Source organism: Tachypleus tridentatus, chromosome 12 (genome assembly GCF_004210375.1).
Source record: "Tachypleus tridentatus isolate NWPU-2018 chromosome 12, ASM421037v1, whole genome shotgun sequence".
NCBI lineage: Eukaryota > Metazoa > Arthropoda > Merostomata > Xiphosura > Limulidae > Tachypleus > Tachypleus tridentatus.
Genome location: NC_134836.1, coordinates 75,266,086 through 75,287,462, shown reverse-complemented (window position 1 = coordinate 75,287,462; position 21,377 = coordinate 75,266,086). Strand labels below are relative to the sequence as shown.

The following is a 21,377-nucleotide window of genomic DNA, read 5'->3' as shown; positions in this document are numbered from 1 at the left end:
GACATACATATATTAACATTTTGAAGGATTATGTAAATTAGCAAGCCACATGAAATGTAAACTCATGATATACTCACTAAATAAAAACCCTTCATTAACCTTAAAGAAGGTTATTCATTAGATATTGTTAGAACATATTGTTGTTCATTTCTGCTCTTCATTGTTCCTGATCTTTAAGTTTTTAAAATTCAAATTTTTCTTCTTCTGGTTCTTTTTATTAATTATTTTATTTACTGAGATAATTATTAACATCAATATTATTGCAGTATTGTTCCCAAGCGTTAATATTAAATCCTAGCCAGACACAGATTATTAACTGCATTACTGGTAGGTCATAAACTTTATATTCCAAACCGTTTGAAAGTTTTATTTTTTATTTCTGTGGTTGTCAAAATCTAATAAATTAACTTTTTTATTTGATCCACATTTTGGCAACTGTTTGTCATACTTCATTACATTATACAGTCAGAAAATAAAATATACCCATAATAGTCTGAAGCTCATCTCTAATCATCTTACTTGACAAAAAGAGTAAACTACATTTAAAAATCATAGCACAGTAATTCTATCGGTAAAGAAATTCTAGCAAACAAATGTCTTAACATATAGAGTAATGTTCATTCATACAAACAAAGCAGTGTACCATGATCTCTCGCACATCCAACATGGCATAAGCATGGGTAGGAACCAAGCCAGTTCTTTCAGCCTCACGATCACTCATCTCTCCTGTTGCCATGGTAGCAAGCACATCACCTTTGTGGTGGCGATCAAACAGCATCTTGAAAACATTTTCTTTGTTAAATTCCGAATCATTTGGTCTGATCGGGATTCGTTCCGGGATCCATCCAGTGAGAGCATGTAAGTCAATGTTCTAGGAAAGACAGAAAAAAACAAAACATGTTGGTCATACACAAAGTATAAGTTACAAAACATTAGAACTTAACCTACGTATTCTTTGTTCTAAGGAAACAAAACGTTTAAAAACTATTGCTGGTTCATGTGAAAATCAGTAACGCTCCTTAAAAAGTTAGTTCTTGAACAAACCGTCTTGTGTAGTGATGTTAGTGTTTGCAAGATATGAAAATCACTCTCTACGTGTTCCTATCTGAAACTTTAATTCCTGGTTAAAGACATTCAATGTTATCTCAGTTGTACATGTTCATTTATCACTATCTCAAAATGCAACATATAAGAGGGTCATATCAAAGGGAAAGTTTATTTGTTTGTTTGTAATTAAGCACAAAGATACACAATGGGCTATACTGCTCTGCACATCACAGGTATCAAAACTCAGACAATATAAATATTAAGACAGTATCATTATTAAAACAGGAAGTATTCCAAGTCGGGATATCTAATGCAGTATCATTAGTAAAACAGGAAGTCACTCAAGTGGGGATATCTTAAGACAGTATCATTAATAAAACAGGAAGTCATTCAAGTGGGGATATCTAAGGCAGTATAATTAGTAAAACAGGAAGTCATCCACGTGGGGATATCTAAGGCAGTATCATTAGTAAAACAGGAAGTCATCCACATGGGGATATCTTAGACAGTATCATTAGTATAACAAGAAGTATTCCAAGAGGGGATATCTAAGGCAGCATTATTAGTATAACAAGTATTCCAAGAGGGGATATCTAAGGCAGCATTATTAGTATAACAAGAAGTATTCCAAGAGGGAACATCTAAGGCAGTATTATTAGTAAATCAGGAAGACATCCAAGTTGGGCTGTCTGAGGCAGTATTATTAGTAAAACAGGAAGACATCCAAGTTGGGCAATCTAAGACAGTATCATTAGTAAAACAGGAAGACATCCAAGTTAGGTTATCTAAGACAGTATCATTAGTAAAATAGGAAATATTCCAAGCCATTTAAGGCAGTATCATTCTGAGAAACAAAGAGAATGCAGCTAGTAAGTACTCATAAGGAAATGCTAATCTACAATCATTTTATTACATTTACATAAGCACAGCATCATATATGATAACAAAACATATTACTATTTTCTTGCAAAAATTTAGATCTATAGGTCTTTCATTTTGTTTGAATTACTTGATTTGAAGATGACAGTCTACAACAAGCATGTAAAGAACATGAAGTTAATGTTTTATACTCAACATGTTGACAACTTACAGAATTTGATCCAGGAAAATCATATCCCCCCATTACTTTCATGTAAGACTTTTCCAGTAGAGAAACCCAAAATTCATTGCAATTATTTGAGTATGAGCATAGTAATTCTCCATTCCTTCCCAGTGGAAGTTTATCATCAATAACCACCTGAAATACAATGAATAATCAAATCATTATCTTCAATCACTTTAGTAATATAACTTAACCCCTTAGCTGTGGAGCTTTACAAAATAAATTATCAACCAGTCAAAATTTAGTAATCAGTTGGGTGCATTCCACAGGTTGTCGCTTGAAAGAAATAAAAAAATGCACCATATGCTTGTCAGTTTACACTCGCACCATATGGCACGTTCCACAACTGTCTGTCGGTTTACAATTGCACCATATGGCACGTTCTGCTATTGCTTGTCAGTTTACAATTGCACCATATGGCATGTTTTGTAGCTAAGGGGTTAAGACAACATGTAATAAAAATATACAAGAAGTTAGAGATAAATCATAAGGAAGCATACAAGTAAAACATCCAAAAATAGCTGGATTATTTTATATAAAATATGAAAATAAACAATGACAAAAAAATACACAATAACCCATCATAACAGAATGTTTAAAAGTGTGCAAGATGCATATATAAGATGAAGATGAATAATATAAAAAGCAAAACAATAACCACAGTAGAGCATTAAAACATATTCAAGTTACATATGTAAAAAAAGATGAAAAACATGACAATAGAAACACAATAGATTATGACAGAAACTACAAAAGTGCTTGGGTTTTGAAGTTTCTTTCATTATGAATTGCTTTCTAATACAAACAAGGACAATCAGAGAGATTGCATAAAGTTGCTCAGTCACTCCATTCTGAGTTCTTGTGTATTCATGCTGGATAACATAAAATACCTTTCAAAAATCAGAAGATCCTTCTCAGATCCAGAATGATTAACTATCGAGACAATTTTTGTAGTGTGATGAAGAGTCTCAATCTTAATATGTCTGTGAAACTTGGTACAAATCCAATCACACTTCACAGAATTATTAACTCAAAACCATAAAAATTTCCAACCTACCCTTCACAAAAAATGTTTCAAAGTGATACAAAATCCAGATCTAGACTGCCCCATGTTGTGCAGAATTTTCATTAAGATCAGTAAATTAGTTTTCAAAATACACATGTACAGACTGACACACACATGAAATAAATTACAATACTCTCATCCCAAATACATTAACTCATGAACATAATGAAAATAATATCAAGAAAAAAGGGTAAGGTTTGATGAACTACAAGTTAATCTTGTCATAGCTAAGTCAAAAGTACAAGTAAATAAGGCTCAGTGGAGTACCAGCAGCTTTACAACAAGGTTTAGTGGAGTACCAGCAGCTTTATAACAAGGTTTAGTGAAGTATCAGCAGCTTTATAACAAGGTTTAGTGGAGTATCAGCAGCTTTATAACAAGGTTTAGTGGAGTACCAGCAGCTTTATAACAAGGTTTAGTGAAGTACCAGCAGCTTTATAACAAGGTGTAGTGTAGTACCAGCAGCTTTATAACAAGGTTTAGTGGAGTATCAGTAGCTTTATAACAAGGTTTAGTGGAGTACCAGCAGCTTTACAACAAGGTTTAGTGGAGTACCAGCAGCTTTATAACAAGGTTTAATGAAGTATCAGCAGCTTTATAACAAGGTTTAGTGGAGTACCAGCAGCTTTATAACAAGGTTTAGTAAAGTACCAGCAGCTTTATAACAAGGTGTAGTGGAGTACCAACAGCTTTATAACAAGGTGTAGTGGAGTACCAGCAGCTTTATAACAGGGTGTAGTGTAGTACCAGCAGCTTTATAACAAGGTTTAGTGGAGTATCAGTAGCTTTACAACAAGGTTTAGTGGAGTATTAGCAGCTTTATGACAAGATTTAGTGGGTACCAGTAGTTTTATAACAAGGTTTAGTGGAGTATCAGTAGCTTTATAACAAGGTTTAGTGGAGTATTAGCAGCTTTATAAGGTTTAGTGTAGTACAGTAACTTTATAATAAGGCTTAGTATAGTACCAGCAGCTTTATAACAATGTATAGTGGAGTACCAGCAGCTTCATAATGAGGTTTAGTGTGGTATCAGTAGTTTTATAACAAGGTTTGGTGTAGTATCAGTAGCTTTATAATAAGATTTATCAAAGTACCAGCATATTTTGATACATTAGACTAGTACAATTCTTTTGTGTATAACCTTATATTTTAATTACTGCCTTAAATTTATATTACACAGCTATATACATGTAGTAAAAACAAAATACAACACAAGATAATGTTTTTGATAACTATGAAGGAAGAACCCACACAAACGTCAAATTTTAACTTGTATTTCTTTTTATAAGCAGGAAAGATGAAAACATCTTTTGAAGAAAATTAAAAATTCCTTCATACTTGAACATTAGAGATACTCACCTTCCTTCTTACACCATTAATGTGAAGTTTAACAACATACTTCCCACATGGATTGTACACTGGTTCTCCTTGCCTGTTCTGGGGGTATACGATGCTGAAAATGTTTATAATTGTTAGCAACTAGTAAACATGTTAAACACTAAAACGTTAATGAACACCGGCATAAAATAAACAGGAAGCAACATATTTTCTTTATCATTTTTGTGCATAAAATAAATAGTATTATTTTTTTACAATTCATTTCCAGGTGTAATGCCACATCTAATTTTGCAATAGTAAAAATTAATAACTCATATATATCACTATGTTTGAAACGCAAACACTTCAAAACAGCTAGTGATAAATATAGGCCCCTTAAAAATATAAATTTGATTTTTTTCAGGTCAATTTATGATTCATAATAAAATAAAACCAATACATAACATATCTCTTTACTAAAAATGTAACATGTGCCTCACAAACTCATCAACTTGAAAGCCACTTCATAGTTATATTATAGAAGGACTAATGACATCATGTGTTAAACCATTCATTTCAAAGAGGTTTTCTAATACAGTAGTCGTGTGAAACAATAAAACCAAAACATAACACAGCTGTTTACTACACTGAAACAAGTATCCCACATAACTCATTAACCAGAAAGCCAGTTTGTAGATATATCATAATAGGTTTAAATGTTACAATAAAACAATAATCTAGAGCAGTAATTCCCAAACTGTGTGCCACGGCACTCCAATGCGCTGTGAAGAACTCACAAGGGCACTGCTGAATATTTCAATTTTTCGAAAGAAACGCAGCAATATTGTGCGAACTACTAGCTCAAAGTAGTTCACAGTTTTAACTTTAGATTGCGTACATTCCTTTCGATGATGTTCTCGAATGTTTGTCTTTACTTGTACTTTCAGGTATACTAGTAACTTCTCAAATTTTCTCGTTTCTTAGATTTTGTATACAAATACCTGTTGACTTTCCAAGTCAATCAGTAATCAAAATAACTGAAGGGTGTTGTGATCAAGTGTCTTGCAATGTTTAGCAAAGTTCAGTGAATTTTGTTGATTTTTAAGTCCTTGTGCATATTTGAACATTAATAAAAAGTGTGGGAGTGTACAAAAGGAGAGCAAACCACAGACCAGTGGCAAAGTTGTGAAGAAAAGGAAATATTGGTATATGACAATAGTTATCTAGATTTTGGTTCTTCAGTTGATGTCAACCATGAAGAGTGTCTGCAGTGTGTATTATGTTTAAAAGTTTTGGCTCCAGAGTACATACTTCCAAAGGTAAGAAATTAGGGTTATCAACTTCAGTTAATCTTATTACTCTATCTACAATACAGTTAAAAAAACTTACATTAAAAAATTAAATCCCTATATTTTAGCTATAATTTTATTGTGAAAATAATTTGATGGGATAATTACACAATCTTCCTAAATTTAATGTCATTTTTTTCTTGTAATAATCACACAAAGAGATAATTAAAGGATTACAAAACACAATATAATATTGTGTTATTTCTCACAATATAAAAATTACATTTTTTTCTATTAAAGTTTTTAAACATTGCTATTTCTAAAATTTTATGTAAAATTTAGAAAAACTATAAATTCCATTTCACACCAGAAAAAAAGTTTTATTTTTATTACACACGAGTTCTTGTATCCACTAACACAAACTCACATTTTACAAACCATAAACAGAAATAATTTTAATAAATTACAAAGAATAAATTATTGTTTTATCTGAAGCCAAGACTATTTACTTATTTAAACAAATTAATAGTTTTCATAAATCATGGTTAGCCTTAAATTTAAAATTCTTAAGTTGTTTATTAAAATCAGAGGATAATACAGTGGTACCTCAGTTCTTGAACAACTCCCTCTCGAACAATTCGGTTTTCGAACATATTGTTTGAGAAAAAAATGTCTTGATTGTCAAACATAAACTCGGTTCACGAACCAAGCTGTCGTGGCCCAAACCCCCGAAATAACCCGATTGATGACCCAAACAACCCTTCAACATTTTACCCACACCTGTTGCTCAGTCCACACAGAACACCAAAAAGAAAAGTTGTTAGAACCACAATAAAGGTGAAAAATGATCTCATAGCGAAGTATGAGAGTGGTGTTCGTGTGTCTGACCTTGCTACACAGTTTGGTGTGGCGAAGTCTACAGTCTGCACCATACTGAAAAATAAAGAGGTCATCAAAGGAGCTGATGTTGCAAAAGGAGTGACAGTGCTTACAAAACAAAGATCACAAACAATGGAAGACGTAGAAAAACTGTTGTTGATTTGGATAAACAAAAACAGTTAGCTGGTGATAGCATTTCTGCGACCATCATTTGTGAGAAAGCAAAGCAGTTGCATTCTGACCTCCTGAAAAACACCCCTGGAACAAGTGCTGATAAAAGTGATGCCTTTAAGGCTAGTAGAGGGTGGTTTGAAAAATTTAGAAAGTGGCATACATAATGTGGTGAGGCATGGGGAGGGTGCCAGGCAGAAACAAACCTCATTAGACAAGTATTTAGTGAGAAATAGGTCCAGTGAGTCTCAAACAGGTTGTAGCAGTGCAAAGAGACAGAAAAGAGAAAAAACCCCAGAAGGAGAGTTACCTGACGTTTTTATGGAAGGTGACTCCTCTTCCAAACAATAATAACCCTCCTACTCTCCACGTTCCTCACCACCTTTTACTTATGCCATCAGCTCTCTTCAGCACAGGTAAAGTGCAGTTAAATTTTCATTTATTTATTTTTTTATTGTGTTTACAGTTTTTGTGGTTGACTTTATGCAAGTATTATTATAAAGGTAAATAAGCAATATTTTTACTTAAAATGCTTCATAATGCATAATTTTTGGAGGTCTGTAATGGATTAATTTAATATACAGTTTTTCGTATGGGAAAAATTCATTCGGTTTTCCAACAGCCTTCTGGAATGGATTAAGTTCGAGAACCGAGGTACCACTGTACAGTTCTTAAAAATCAAGTAATAACACAAGAAATTTCAATTGGTGTTTGTAGGATTTGTAATAAAGAGATCTATTATTTTCCAAAAAATTAGGTACCATAAATTATTTTAAGGCAAAGACTACCGATGTTACTTGGAACAAGTTGTGAACTAAAGACAAGTGAAACATTTCAACATCTTAAAAATTAACAACATTAAACTTATTCATGAACTGTTTTTATTAATAGAATAACTTCACTGTATCCAAAAACAAAACATTTAAGACTGAACATTTTTTATGTTGAATTAGTCAGCTTCTTTGATCTGCAGCTATACAAATGTATTCATGCTTTTCCCTCATGTCAAATAATTCTTAGAGATAAGTCTACAATGGGTATACCAACTGTTTATATATGTAAAACACTGAGTTTCATAAATATAATAATTTGTATAAAAGAACTTATTTCAAATAGACAATATCACAATGATTAGGTTTTTCTAGTACATAGAAATTCTTAAGAAATAGTATTTTAGTCAAGGTACTATCCTTTCATGTTTTTTAGTCTAAAGTTTTGCAAAGATAACTCAAATAATGGTGAAATATACAGATACCTTGTTATTATTCGTCTTTTAAACCTCTTTTCATACAAGGCACTAATAGCAAGTGAGGCCACGAAAGAACAATCAGACACAATAGTCTATAAAAAAATACTGGATTGTTAGAAAGACGAAAATGTAATGGTTCATGTAATGAAATGTAAAACTGAAGGATGTTTGGTGGTAATACAGTACAAATATACAGAATAAAATTATACAAGACCTAAATACCATAAAAGATGCAACCATGATCCAATAATTACATTCCATACCCGAATCAGAAAACAGAACTTGTACCATATATTTAAATCATGTTTAAAAATCATGTATATATCGTTAAATAAATATTATAATACTGATACCTTTGATGTCATACTTGATATTAACAAACAATACCAACTCTAACAACTGAATATCATGCTTGATATTAACAAACAATACCAACTCTAACAACTGAATATCATGCTTGATATTAACAAACAATACCAACTCTAATAACTGAATATCATACTTGATATTAACAAACAATACCAACTCTAATAACTAAATATCATACTTGATATTAACAAACAATATCAACTCTAGTAACTGAATATTATACTCAATGTTAATAAACAGTACCAACTTTCATTTTAATACATTGATACATATACCAAACTCACCTGTTTTATGCTGAAACAGTCAATCACTTCTATAAGTTTTGGGTTACCACTGATGTCTTCTGGTCTAACCCACTTACTGAAGCTATTTTTCTGTTTATGGGATAATGTCAATCTTCCATCCTTATCAGAGAAAGGTAGTGGATAAGCAAATCGTTCACGCAGATCCACGAACATAAAGGGCACATACTCTCTTCCATTGATAACTGATGTTAGTCTGATTAAAATTTATAGATTTGTGCAAAAATTAAAAAGGCTAAAGCTATAATAGTGAAATGAAAAGTGTAAATTTTGAATGAAAATATGCACTATACAATACTGATATATAGTATTGAAATGTAAACTTTTATCTTTAATAAAATGTTTTAGTTTTTATACAAAACAATAGAGTTTCCTTCATACTTTGTGTTGTATTCTTAAGTTTTATACTTACTGCACACTTAATAAAGTTATCACATAAACAGTCTTACTACTTGAAAAACATTCTTTAATTCATGAAAATAATTTTTCATCAAATGTACCATTTGAATCTAATGTTTATTGTATTTCAAAGACAAACCTCAGGACCTCCAGTTCTTCTTTAGTGTATGTATCTCGGCCACAAACTTGTGGTCCTGTTTGATGAGATGACTGGCTACCTTGAGATGATGATGATGTGTTTGAACTGAGATTACCTATCCCAAGAGGAGGGACAGCATGGGATCGAGAGGGTAAAGGAGAAACAGGCTTAGATGTAGCCAATAGTGATGGCTCACTTTTATTGTCTTTCACCCCTTTCAAAGCCTCTGCTCTGAAACAAAAACATTATTTTTAATACCATCTAAAATAAATCATTATAAACTAACTTTTTGCTGTGTTATATTTTGTTTATAAAAATCTTCGAATATTGACCAAATTCTGTCACAAAGAAAGTCAACCACTTTGCAATGGGTCCTTTAAAAACTTTTTCATATAATATAATAAAACTAGTTTATGGAGTTTGTTCATAGTGAAAAAATGTACAGTTTACTTCATGCAAAAATCTATTCAACAGGCATACAAATAAAACTTCTTTTTTAAAGTTCTATTGAAAAAAATCAAAACCTAAATATCACAAAGCTTAAGGAAATACTAAAATTTTGAACAAAATGTAGGACTATTTGATAGCATAAACAGATGTAAATTACAATAACAGTCTTATTTTCTAAACTTTGTGTTCCACATTCTCTGGAACACTTTGTTCTGTAGAATTGTTTTAAAATAAAAATCTCACCTTTCTAAGGCCTGTTCTGCAAGCTTTGTCAAGTTTTTCTGTAGAGTTGCATCCTGAGTCTGTTTTCTCTTAAAAAATAAATAAAGGTGAATTGGACTGGCTAATACAAAAAATTTGAAGGAAAACAGAATAAAATTATACACAAAAAAATGTAAACTAAAAATTTCATTTGGTATGAAAAATACTTTTTTTTTATTATTTGTGGCAAATGTGGCAGCTGTATCTAGTTGTTGTTTCTTCTTGCTTTTGTCTTAACAAAAAATGTGCAAAGAGAAATCTGTGCCATGTCTGCTACAGGATATAACCCTAATTTTTAGCATTATAAGCCTTTAAGCTTACCGTTTAACTACAGGGGGTCTCAAATCTACAAGAAAATTAGCCGTTTCATACATTCTGTGCTGTAGATAGCCATAATGTCTCATCTGGATAATTCAATGTTAACTATATTTCATTATGAAAAGCCAATGAAGAAATTGTAGGCACAAAGCTACATGATGAGCAATCAACACTCTGTCCATCAGGAATATTGAAACCATGTTTTTTTTAGCATTATAGACCTTCAGACTTACTGATGAACTATGTAAACAAACTGGCTAGTTATGAACTACTAGCCTGCCAATTTACAATGAAAACTTTTACTTTGAGTTTAAAATAGACAAAAGCCAATATGTTGCTTTACAACACAGCTCATGATAGGTCACAGAGTGCTATAATTAGACGACCTAGCCTGTACTTGCTTGACTCACAGTAACAAACGTAAGAAATACTCACATGATTTTCCAGGGAAGCAAGAGAGCCAAGATTTCCCTCAAGTGATACTGGCAGATTTTCCTGCCTTGTTGGGCAAAATTTAAAAATCATACAGTCCCTAACAAGTATCATACAGGGTGGAAAAAAAAAGAGTCCAAAACAATTTTAATCATACTTGTACAATTATTTGGAACTCTACAGTACTAGTACTATCAAGGAACATCTGCATTACTGTTGTCTCAGAACACTTTTATTAGTGTCAGTGTCAAATAATGATACTCAATGATATTTATAATGCATACATGACCCCAATATACAGAGTGAGACTATATAATAAAGGAATCCAAAACATGACCTTCACATTAACAATTTGATGTGCTAGCCATTAGGTTGCACTCAGCCAGAAAGAAAGCAAAACTTACTGTACGCCAACAGCATTTGGTTTTCAAATGTACAGTTTTTGCAACATAAAACTTTCAAAACCATTGTGAGTATTAATCAGCAGTTAATTTAACTTGTCAATACTTCTCAGCTTTCCGTGTGATTTTTGTCAAGGCCAGATTTCCTATTTCTCAAAAAGCAATCAGGAAAAAGAAACAGCTTATCAGCTAACCAAACTAATGGAATCCTGCAATATTGTGAAATTTCACCCTTTGACTGTTTTAAATGTGCAGAATTTTTAGGAGCAATGTACAGTGCACTCACATTGAACTGCCTGAAATGGCACATACCCTATATAGCAAATCAGCAGTCTGTAGGTTAAAATATAGATGTGCGTGCGTGCGTGTGTGTGTGTATATATATATAATGAAGATAGGGAATATCTTTCTTTTTCTCCTTTAAGGTTAATTTAAATTATCCATTAATCATGAAGTGTAAGTAATTTTTGTTAAGAAAATTTGTTTCTAATTCGCTAAAGTTTTATGAACTCTATGTAAACATACAGCTTTTAGGCACAGCTCCACTGCTTGCGAGTACAATTTCACAGCTTCTTCCTTGTTTCCATCACTGTCTTCATCAAAAGCTTGATGCAGCAGGAACTGAGCACGTTCCAACTCTTGTTGATGGACATTCTTCTGTTCTTGTGTTGGTTTGTCAGCATTTTCTTGATATACAAATAGAATATTAAAAATAATTAAGCAGAAATCACAGAAAGATTATGAATAATGTCCACTGATTGCTAGAGTATTTAATTATAATGAAATCCCATGAAGTTTTCTTTGTAAAATAATTTCTCTTCTAGTTCTGAATTATATGAACATGTGGAATATATGACTGGGACAGAGAAGTAACTAATTAAATTGTCCTTTTAACTTTTATATTAACACAATACACAGAGGTTATACAATCATTATTACACTATTGACTCATTAGAACTCAATAAAAGTAATTTTACACATCATGCTTGCCTAGTTTATCTTCTCTTTCGAATAAAAACATTGAAGTGTTTGAATACATTCTAAAAGACAAATTACTTCACATTAAGGAAATATCTATCTCATAGCTTCTATATATTTAACAAAATCTTCATGTATTGCATTTATGTATTCAATTCAGATTAAAAACTTACACAGCAATTAGCAATAAATTTATTGACACTGTAATATAGTTGTTCAATACTTGTAAATCTCTATTATAAAATATTACTGAATTTCAGAATTTATTCAATCAAAATAATCATGATAGCAATATGTTTCTTCACTGTAACTATTTTAAGGTAAACAAAATAGTTTTCTCACTTTGCTCTATAAGAGTTTCAGCTCGATCCAAGTACTCCTTAACTTTCTCCTTAATGTTCACCAGTTGAGAACCATTCAGAAAAGCTGAGTGCAGGATTTGGGCAGCCTCCTACATTCATATTTATGTACAAACATACATGTATTCAAAATGTAAATATATATGATATAAAACAGAGAAAAATTACTTAAATAACTCAAACTAATATTCAAAGTATGCTTAAAACAAGATTAATTCCAATGAGCCTTTGAAAAGACTAACATGGCAAAATGGAGAACATGTTTCAACTAAAAGTCCTGTATTTTTATGATAAAATATAACAACTCTTTAATTATGACATTCAATTTATGATGTTAAAAAAAACAGTTCACAAATGCATTTTTTACTACATCTTACAAACTTTGAGTTCTTATCTCTAAACTCTCAAAACAGCTGATAAAAATACAATTTTGAATGAATTTCTGACAAATTCCAAACTAATCAAATTATTTTTCAATATAAGTCAATTTATAAATACAAAACAGTGATGACTGAATTTTTTGCATGTTACTTGTTCATGACTTTGTCTTAGGTTTTATTTATTTATATTTAATTAGGAACCCATATCGTGTTGACTTATGACTGAGCTATTTAACATTATAGTACATATTGTCTCTACTGGAAAATGACTAAAACTGTAATCATCTACACTTTTCTGTTTTTGAATATAATTATTTTAGAACATATTAAACATTTTTAACAACAAGTTGAATAGTTTAAAACCAATCTAAGGTCCAGCAAATAACACAGTTTAAGTTTTTCTTACATACACCCATTTACTACACTTAGCCTCTTTGGAAAAATGTATCAACCAACCAACAAGCACAACCCTGGGAGAAAAATGGTGCAAGTTATGCCACCCTTACTTCTAGAAAAATATTTTGGTACTCATTTTTTACACTAAAATAGCTAGAAAATGTGTTTACAATTATTTTAATGAAATCAAAAACATTTATTATCTCCCCCTCCCTAATAGTATATTTTAAATTGTTCTTTGAATTTATTTCGTAATATGTCCACACACACAACCTTCCATGTGTGTTACTTGTATAAGATGTATATCTATTAACATCACAACAACAGTAGTTTTCTTTTCACAGAACACTGGAAGTACAGTTTTATTTCTAAATAAATAAACGTTGGTGTAAAAAGTCAGATACCCTTAAAATTACACATTTAACACCTGAATGTCACGTGAGTCACAAAACAGACCCCATCCATCTTTTACACAAATACTGAAAAAAAAAGTAAAACACAGTTCATAAATCTATAAAGTGATAAAAGTGTTTGTAAGTATACAATACTCACTCTGTAATAAAACACTGCAGGGTCCACCTGTCCTTCTCTATCAAACTGTATAGCCCTGGAAGCTAATTCAACAGCATCCTGTTCCAGATGTCCTGTGTCATCTGTCATTGTTAACCTCAAGCTTTGTAGTAAAAAGTTGATAACATCAACACGTATTAGCAAGTGATTGTGCTACATCCTCATTTTCAGAAACATCATCAAGAATCATACAAGGTTTTCTAAAAATATCATGAAAAAAAAACAACATACTTAAAAATTATGTTTTTCATTTTTATTATACTCACTTTTAAAGGCTAAACAAGAAAGTTGCACTCTGTTCCTCACCATACACCTCTATGTACTTATAAAAACATTTTAAACTCAGTTTCATAATGTGAACTATACAATGAAAACAATTACAAATAAGTCTTATGTTATGCTACTGTGGATGAAGAATGGTAATTTTGATGTTCATCCCCAATAAACACAAGTGTGGAACATTAACTTATAATTCCATGGTTTTTCACAAGTCAGTCTTTGCACTTTGTAAACATTATCGTTGCAAAACAGTGAGAATCTAATATACATTGAATGTGAACATTATGTAGCCTTAAGGTAAAACTTGCGTGCTGTGTTTACTTCCCAACTTAAGTGAATGAAAGCAAACACACTCATAAATTTAATAACTGTTCTTCTAGTTCCATAGTCTGAATTTTGGGTTACAACTACAAGGAAATTTATGCTATACAGCCAGCATACAGTGAATGATACACTATACTTACACAACAACCAACAAGTATTTGAAATACAACCAAGACATGATCATGATGCAATACTAATCGCTGTTACTGTCAGTGTTGCAACGTCACCCACTCATCAGTTAAATAGTGGAAAGAATAAATCTTTGTCACTCAGTGCCCTATTACAACGATCGTAAGTACGACTCTCTTACGTCGTTTATTAAAAACTTAAATTAGAACCAGATATAACTTTATTCGTTTTTGTCAGAAACTTTCATGAAATGGTGAATACTATATACAAAACATTATAATCTCACATTCATGGTGAAATTCTTGTCACTCGTTCACCAGGGTTCAAACTGAATTCTTCTTACGCCCTGTTCCAAAGATCCAGTATCATTAATACGACAAAAAATTACACCTAACTCTTAATATTACAACAATTTTCTAGATAAAGTTTAGTTTTCTGTCTCCGTCGCAGCGACATCTACTAGCAAAATCATGTCTTGGATAAATATGTTTTTAAAGAATAAGAACTCAATTGAACCAACAAAGTAATTATTACCAAAGAGGCGCATTGTTTCTATATAAATAAATAAACACATATATTTATATATGCACACACATAATCATGTGCCAATGAACATAAAGAAAAGATATGCATTTTGTGTTGTTAGACTCAATCACTTATTTGAGTAGAGCTTCGAAAGAGGAAAATAAGAAAAGGGGAAAAAAATAGCATTCAATAGGGAAAATGGGAGCACTATGAAATTAACCTAAATACTAGCTGGTCATAGTTTAAGATCCTACTGAAGCGAATCGTTAATCGGTAAACACGTAACGAAATTTAGTCATTTGTGTTGAAGCATTAGCGTTGTCAACATCTCCCACTGACATCTCCTGTGTTACATCGGGTAGAAACATGGCAATGGCTGAAAAGTTGACAGAGTTTGAACGTTGCAGAATTGTCGAACTGCAAAAGCAAGGTCTCTCTCAACGTGCCATCACTGGTGAGACTGGGCATAGTAAAACTGCTTTTGCACATTTCTTAAAAGACCCTGAGGGAAACGGAACGAGAATTTCAAGTTGTCATCTCAAGTAAATTTCGCCGGCGTTGAGCAGGTTGATTCGATGGATTGTCCGGCAAGACACCAGCCGATCGTTGAACCAGATTAAGTCCCTTACGGATGCAAAATGCAGTTCAAGTACAATAAGACGGCAACTAGGAGAGAAAGACTTTAAAAACCGTAAACGTCTTCAAAGGCCACGCCTCCTTCCACACAACGAAACAGCTCAGTTAAACTTTGCTGAGAAGCACCAAATATAGGACGTAGAAAAGAGGAAGAAGGTTTTGTTCTCTGATGAGACAAAATGTAACCTGGATGGTCCAGATGGCTTCCAACGTTACTGGCATGATAAGAATATCCCACTGGAGACATTTTCTACACGACACAGTGAAGGATGTTCCATCATGATCTGAGGTGCTTTCTCCTTCCATGGAACAATAGAGGTTCATGTTATACAGGGCATCAAACAGCAGCTAGCTACATTGGCATGTTTGAGAGAGCATTTTTATTGACTGAAGGCCCTCGCTTGTGTGGAAATGACTTGATTTTTCAGCAGGACAACGCTGCAGTCCACAATGTCCGCAGGACAAAGGACTTTTTTATGACGAATAACGTGATTCCTTTGAACTATCTAGCGTGTTCGCCCGAACTGAACCCCATTGAAAATGTTTGGGGGTGGATGGTAAGGGAAGTCTATAGAAATGGACGTCAATTCCAAACAGTGCATGATCTTCGTGAAGCCATCTTCACCACTTGGAATAACATTCTAGCCAGCTTTTCGCAAACGCTTGTATCGACCATGCCAAAGCGATGTTTGATGTTATTCGCAATGACGGCCGTGCAACTCACTACTGAGACCTCTTGTTGGACATTTCCTACCCTGTTTAGGACTTCTTTTTGGTATGGTTTTAAACGTTTGACCTGCTAGTATTTAGGTAATTTCATAGTGTTCACATTGTCCCTATTAAATGCTAAAAAAGTTTTTAATTTTTATTTTCCCTTTTCTTATTTCAAAGCTCTACTCAAATAACTGGTTGAGTCTAACAACGCAAAATGCATATTTTTTCTTTATGTATATTGGCCTCAAGATTTTAGCCAGCAGAGTATGTGTGGTGCCTGAGATGGGGCAGTTGTCATATGAGTAAAGGCTAATTTATAACAAATTATTTTCTCTTGAAAAAAGTAAACGGAATTAATAGTGTTGACGCATCATCTTTTTTTCTCACATTTAACAGTGAGAACAGTAGGTCTACGGGACACAAATAAACATTTTCGCGAGATAGGAGTCATCTTCACGTAAGAGTTGTTTGTTTTCGCGGGCGCGAACCCGCGACCCTCGGATTACGAGTCGCACGCCTTACGCGCTCGGCCATGCCAGGCCCTTCACTTAAGAGAGCTTTATTTTTTTTCCAACATAATGTTTAGACTTTGCAATGGATTGCCTTCACATGTTGTAGAGGCAGTAAATTTAAATGAGTTTAAGAAAAAAATATGATAAGTATATGAATTATATGAACTAATTTTGAGTGTATTTGTTTGTTTGTTAAGTTAATTTAATTTACACTGTGGAACATCTGAGATGTAACAACAGGTTCGATGTTGCCCCAAAACGTTGTGTCATATATCTGTATATTATACACATATTGTTTTCTAAAGGAAAAGTAACTTTATTATTTACATTAACATGATGCAGTTAGCGTCATTTGTAAATATACAAGTTACCAAAGTGATAAAAACCTGACAATGAATTATTTTCATCAGATAATTGAAAACAACTCACCAATTGCTGGATTCACATCTACAGAACATACAAATAGTTTTTTTTCAATCACGTTAACTCAATACACCCCAACATTAAGTTCACCTGCAAACAGGAAAAACTAACAAAATAACATTTCTTAACCTCAAGTTTGTTTGTTTGTTTGTTTGTTTTTTTTTGAATTTCGCACAAAGCTACTCGAGGGTTATCTGTGCTAGCCGTCCCTAATTTAGCAGTGTAAGACTAGAGGGAAGGCAGCTAGTTATCACCACCCACTGCCAACTCTTGAGCTACTCTTTTACCAACGAATAGTGGGATTGATCGAAACATTATAACGCCTCCACGGCTGAAAGGGCGAGCATGTTTGGTGCGACCGGGACTTAACCTCAAGATCACTAGAACTGATGCACAATTCAAAATAGAAATCCACAGAAAAATCACCCATACTGAATTATACATTCTATGGAATTCGGCACATGAAACAAAACAAACACTCAACATATTAAGAAACCATATAAACACAGCCACAAAATTATGCTCACCTGATAAAATTAACAATGAAATGACCAAAATAAAACAACACTTTACCAACATCGACAAATTTACTCAAAAAACGATAGAAAAAATTATACGCACACACCTAGACCAACAACAAACAAACAACAATAAATTCCAAGATACAACAAACTACAAAACCTTATACCACTGCATACTATACGTTCCCGACATCAGCGAAAAAATAACCAATATTAGGAAAAACTTATAACAAAACACAACATTCGGTAAACACTAAATTTATTCAAAAAATCAGTACAAAACTAAAGTCCATACTATGTAAAAACTATACTGACAAACACAACACCAACATAATTTATAAAATACAATGCAGCAACTGCCACGACTTCTGTATTGGAGAAACAAGCAGAAAAATGGAAACCATATACAAAGAATACAAAAAAAATCACCTTCACACATTTTTGAAGTACTGCAAATCAAATAAACACAACATAACCATAGAAAACACTCAGATATTATGTAGAGAAACAAATATAAACAAACGCAAAATCAAAGAAGCCCTACTTATACAGCAACTAAAACCAAAATTAAACCAATATAAAGGAACACCTTAATACCTATACTAATTAATAACCTAATACCCACCTGCAACGCCACCTACAATCCTGTACCTGTTTATACTCTCGTCTTTAAGACATGTGTCCGTCAATGGTCATATACAAACACTCTCTCTTTCTTAACCTGAAGATAACCTAGGAAGATCGAAACGTTGTTCTCTCCTTATCAATAAAAGTGTTAATATCCATACAAGCCGTTCTGAGATAGCAAAGCAATATTTTTTGGGTCCAGCCGTCGATTGTCCTCTCTGAAGTCGTGCTTGCTAATAAAAAAACAAAAACTTTTACATTGAAATTGATTGCACATGTCGCATCTAACTAGATTTGGCTTCTGTGTATTCTGTGGATAGACGATACATATTTCAGTCTCACTAATTACGTAAGTTCGTATCCATGACTGTGTTATAACCCACAGGCCTCGGCAAAGAAATCCCTAAATTTTCCAAACGTCATCATGTGGTATGGTTTTCCTACTTGTTAAAATACAACTTAAATGGTGTAAATGTATCCAGAGCGTATAACTGGGTTATACTTCATATCCATTTTTCTGTAAGGACTGGATTCTCAGATGCTTTTCTTATCATGCCTGACTACCATGCTTATTCCTAATTACCACTGAACATAGTGCTTGTTGAATATTCGGTTTTTATTACCAGCATATATTTCTCAATTACAAAATATCGTTGTAAATACTGCTCTAGTGACTTTGGGGGAATAGTTAGTACCATTGTTGGGATGGATACAGCAGGCGAAAATCATGCTAGCGATATAGAATATTTACGGTTTTGCTATCTTATGTAATTTTTAAAAATCAATGTAATACACTTCTTCGTTCGACTCTTGTTCCACACTTAAGTAATTCTTCTCCAATAATTTTCTATCTCCACATCTGTCTATTGCACAAAAGTCAAGGGAATGCACTTTTTCATTCGACCTCAATCTCATCTAGTTTTAGGATCAGCCACTAGGCTCATCCTTCTTCTATAATTTCTGTCCTCTATCATTACACAGAAATGAAAGGAATACGCTCTTTTTGTACCAAAATATTTCACTTACATGCTGCAAGATTTGCTATAACGACTGCCTTAACTACTCATATATAATTTATGGCAACCCTGTATTTTATTCTTTTTTATTTATGTGTGTATGATTCCCCCCAACCTCCCCAGGAAGTATTTTCAAGACAAAATTAAGCAACAAAAACACAAGAGGTATGGAAGTAACACTTTTTTTTTTCTGCAATCGAATCCCATGCTCGCCCTTTCAGCCATTGGAGCGTTATAAAGTACGAGGGCTGTTCAAAAAATACGCGGACTGTTTGAATTGCGCAGCTCCAGTTGGTTCCAGCGGAATCCGCTTGGCGTCGCTAGGTTCGCACAGATCAGCTGATTACGACGCCATTTCCCGATTGCAGATATCTTCATTTGTGTATTAGCTACGCGGTTTTAAGTGAAGTGCGATTTTTTCGTTTGGCGGATGTCAGAATGAATGACCTGAAGGAGCAACGACTCACTGTGAAATTTTGTGTTAAACGTGGAAACTCTGCGACTGAAACTTTTGCTATGCTTAACACGGCTTACGGTGATGTTGCTATGAATCGTACGGCATGTTTCAAGTGGCATGAACGTTTTAAGGATGGTCGACAGTCCATTGAAGATGATGAGCGTCCTGGACGTCCACGTCAACTGACGACCCACACGTCGACAAAATCAACACCCTGGTGCGAGCAAATCGACGTCTGACTGTCAGGGAGCTTGCTGAAGAGTGTGGGATATCAGTTGGATCTTGTTATGAGATTTTGACCGAAAAATTGAAGATGCACCGCGTTGCTGCGAAATTTGTGCCTCAGAACTCGTGAGTTTTTGGCCAGACACTCAATCACTGTTCTTCCCCACCCCACCCCTACTCACCTGTCTTTGCTCCTTGAGATATTTTCTTGTTCCGAAACTCAAAAGACCCTTGAAAGGAAGAAGATTTGAGACGATTCCCGAGATTAAGGCAAATGCGACGGAGCTGGAGGACATTACAAAAGAAGCGTACCAGGACTGTTTCAACAAGTGGAAACACCGTTGGGATAAGTGTGTGCGTTGGGGAGGAGAGTACTTTGAAGGGGTCCCAGACCTGTAACTTCTAAATAAAGTACATTTTGTTTTATGACGTCAGTCCGCGTATTTTTTGAACAGCCCTCTATGGTTAATCACACTATTCTTTGGTAAAAGAGCAACTCAAAAGTTGGAGGTGAGTGGTAATGGCTAGTTATATTCCATGTAGTCAATCACTGCTAAATTAGAAAAGACTAGCGCATTCAGCCCTCGTTTGGCTTTACACAAAATTCAAAACAAAACAAAAGAAACTCTGCAATTGCCCCCTTAACACTTTTATGTGGTTCAGCCAAAAACTCCCCTGGGAAACGCTATCCAGGTTCTTCGTGTGTGTAGTTATGTTATTTGTTACTAGCGTCACTGATATATGTTTTCATATTGCAAAGTACTAACATTTAATAAATCAAGAAAAATTTTAAAATCGGAGTATTTTTTTAAATCGGAAAATTATTTATTTAGTGTTGTTGTAAATTTTTAATAAATTATTATGCATACAAGCTATGATTAAGAAGTGTGTCTAAAAAAAAAAGAAAAATTTAATGAGAATTTGAAATTATGTTTTTCTTATCAAGTGCAAAGCTGCACAATGGATTATTTGTACTTTGTCAACTGCGGGGAAACAAACTCCAGGTTTTAGAATTGTTAGTCCTAAAGCAGATAGCCCATTGTGAAGCTTTGTGCTAAATTCCAAACAAACAAAAAACCTACCCTAAACTTACTGCTGATCTACTCAAGAATAGC

General features: G+C 33.3%; 1 protein-coding gene across 4 annotated transcripts in view; it reads right to left on the bottom strand.

The window, feature by feature from the left end:
• LOC143233653 (calpain-7-like) overlaps nt 1-15,074 on the bottom strand; it is a 32,156-nt gene extending 17,082 nt beyond the window's left edge. Inside the window, exons 1-11 of one of the 4 annotated variants that reach the window (XM_076470110.1) lie at nt 14,893-15,074; nt 13,857-14,074; nt 12,512-12,620; nt 11,717-11,877; nt 10,023-10,090; nt 9,330-9,560; nt 8,774-8,987; nt 8,127-8,212; nt 4,575-4,668; nt 2,138-2,284; nt 644-871 (exon numbers count right to left, since the gene is read on the bottom strand). In XM_076470110.1, the coding sequence (XP_076326225.1) occupies nt 644-871; nt 2,138-2,284; nt 4,575-4,668; nt 8,127-8,212; nt 8,774-8,987; nt 9,330-9,560; nt 10,023-10,090; nt 11,717-11,877; nt 12,512-12,620; nt 13,857-13,964 (1,446 nt within the window). In that variant the 5' untranslated portion in view covers nt 13,965-14,074; nt 14,893-15,074. The other 3 variants (XM_076470111.1, XM_076470112.1, XM_076470113.1) reach the window with 3 other exon arrangements.
• Between the last annotated feature and the right edge of the window lie 6,303 nt (nt 15,075-21,377).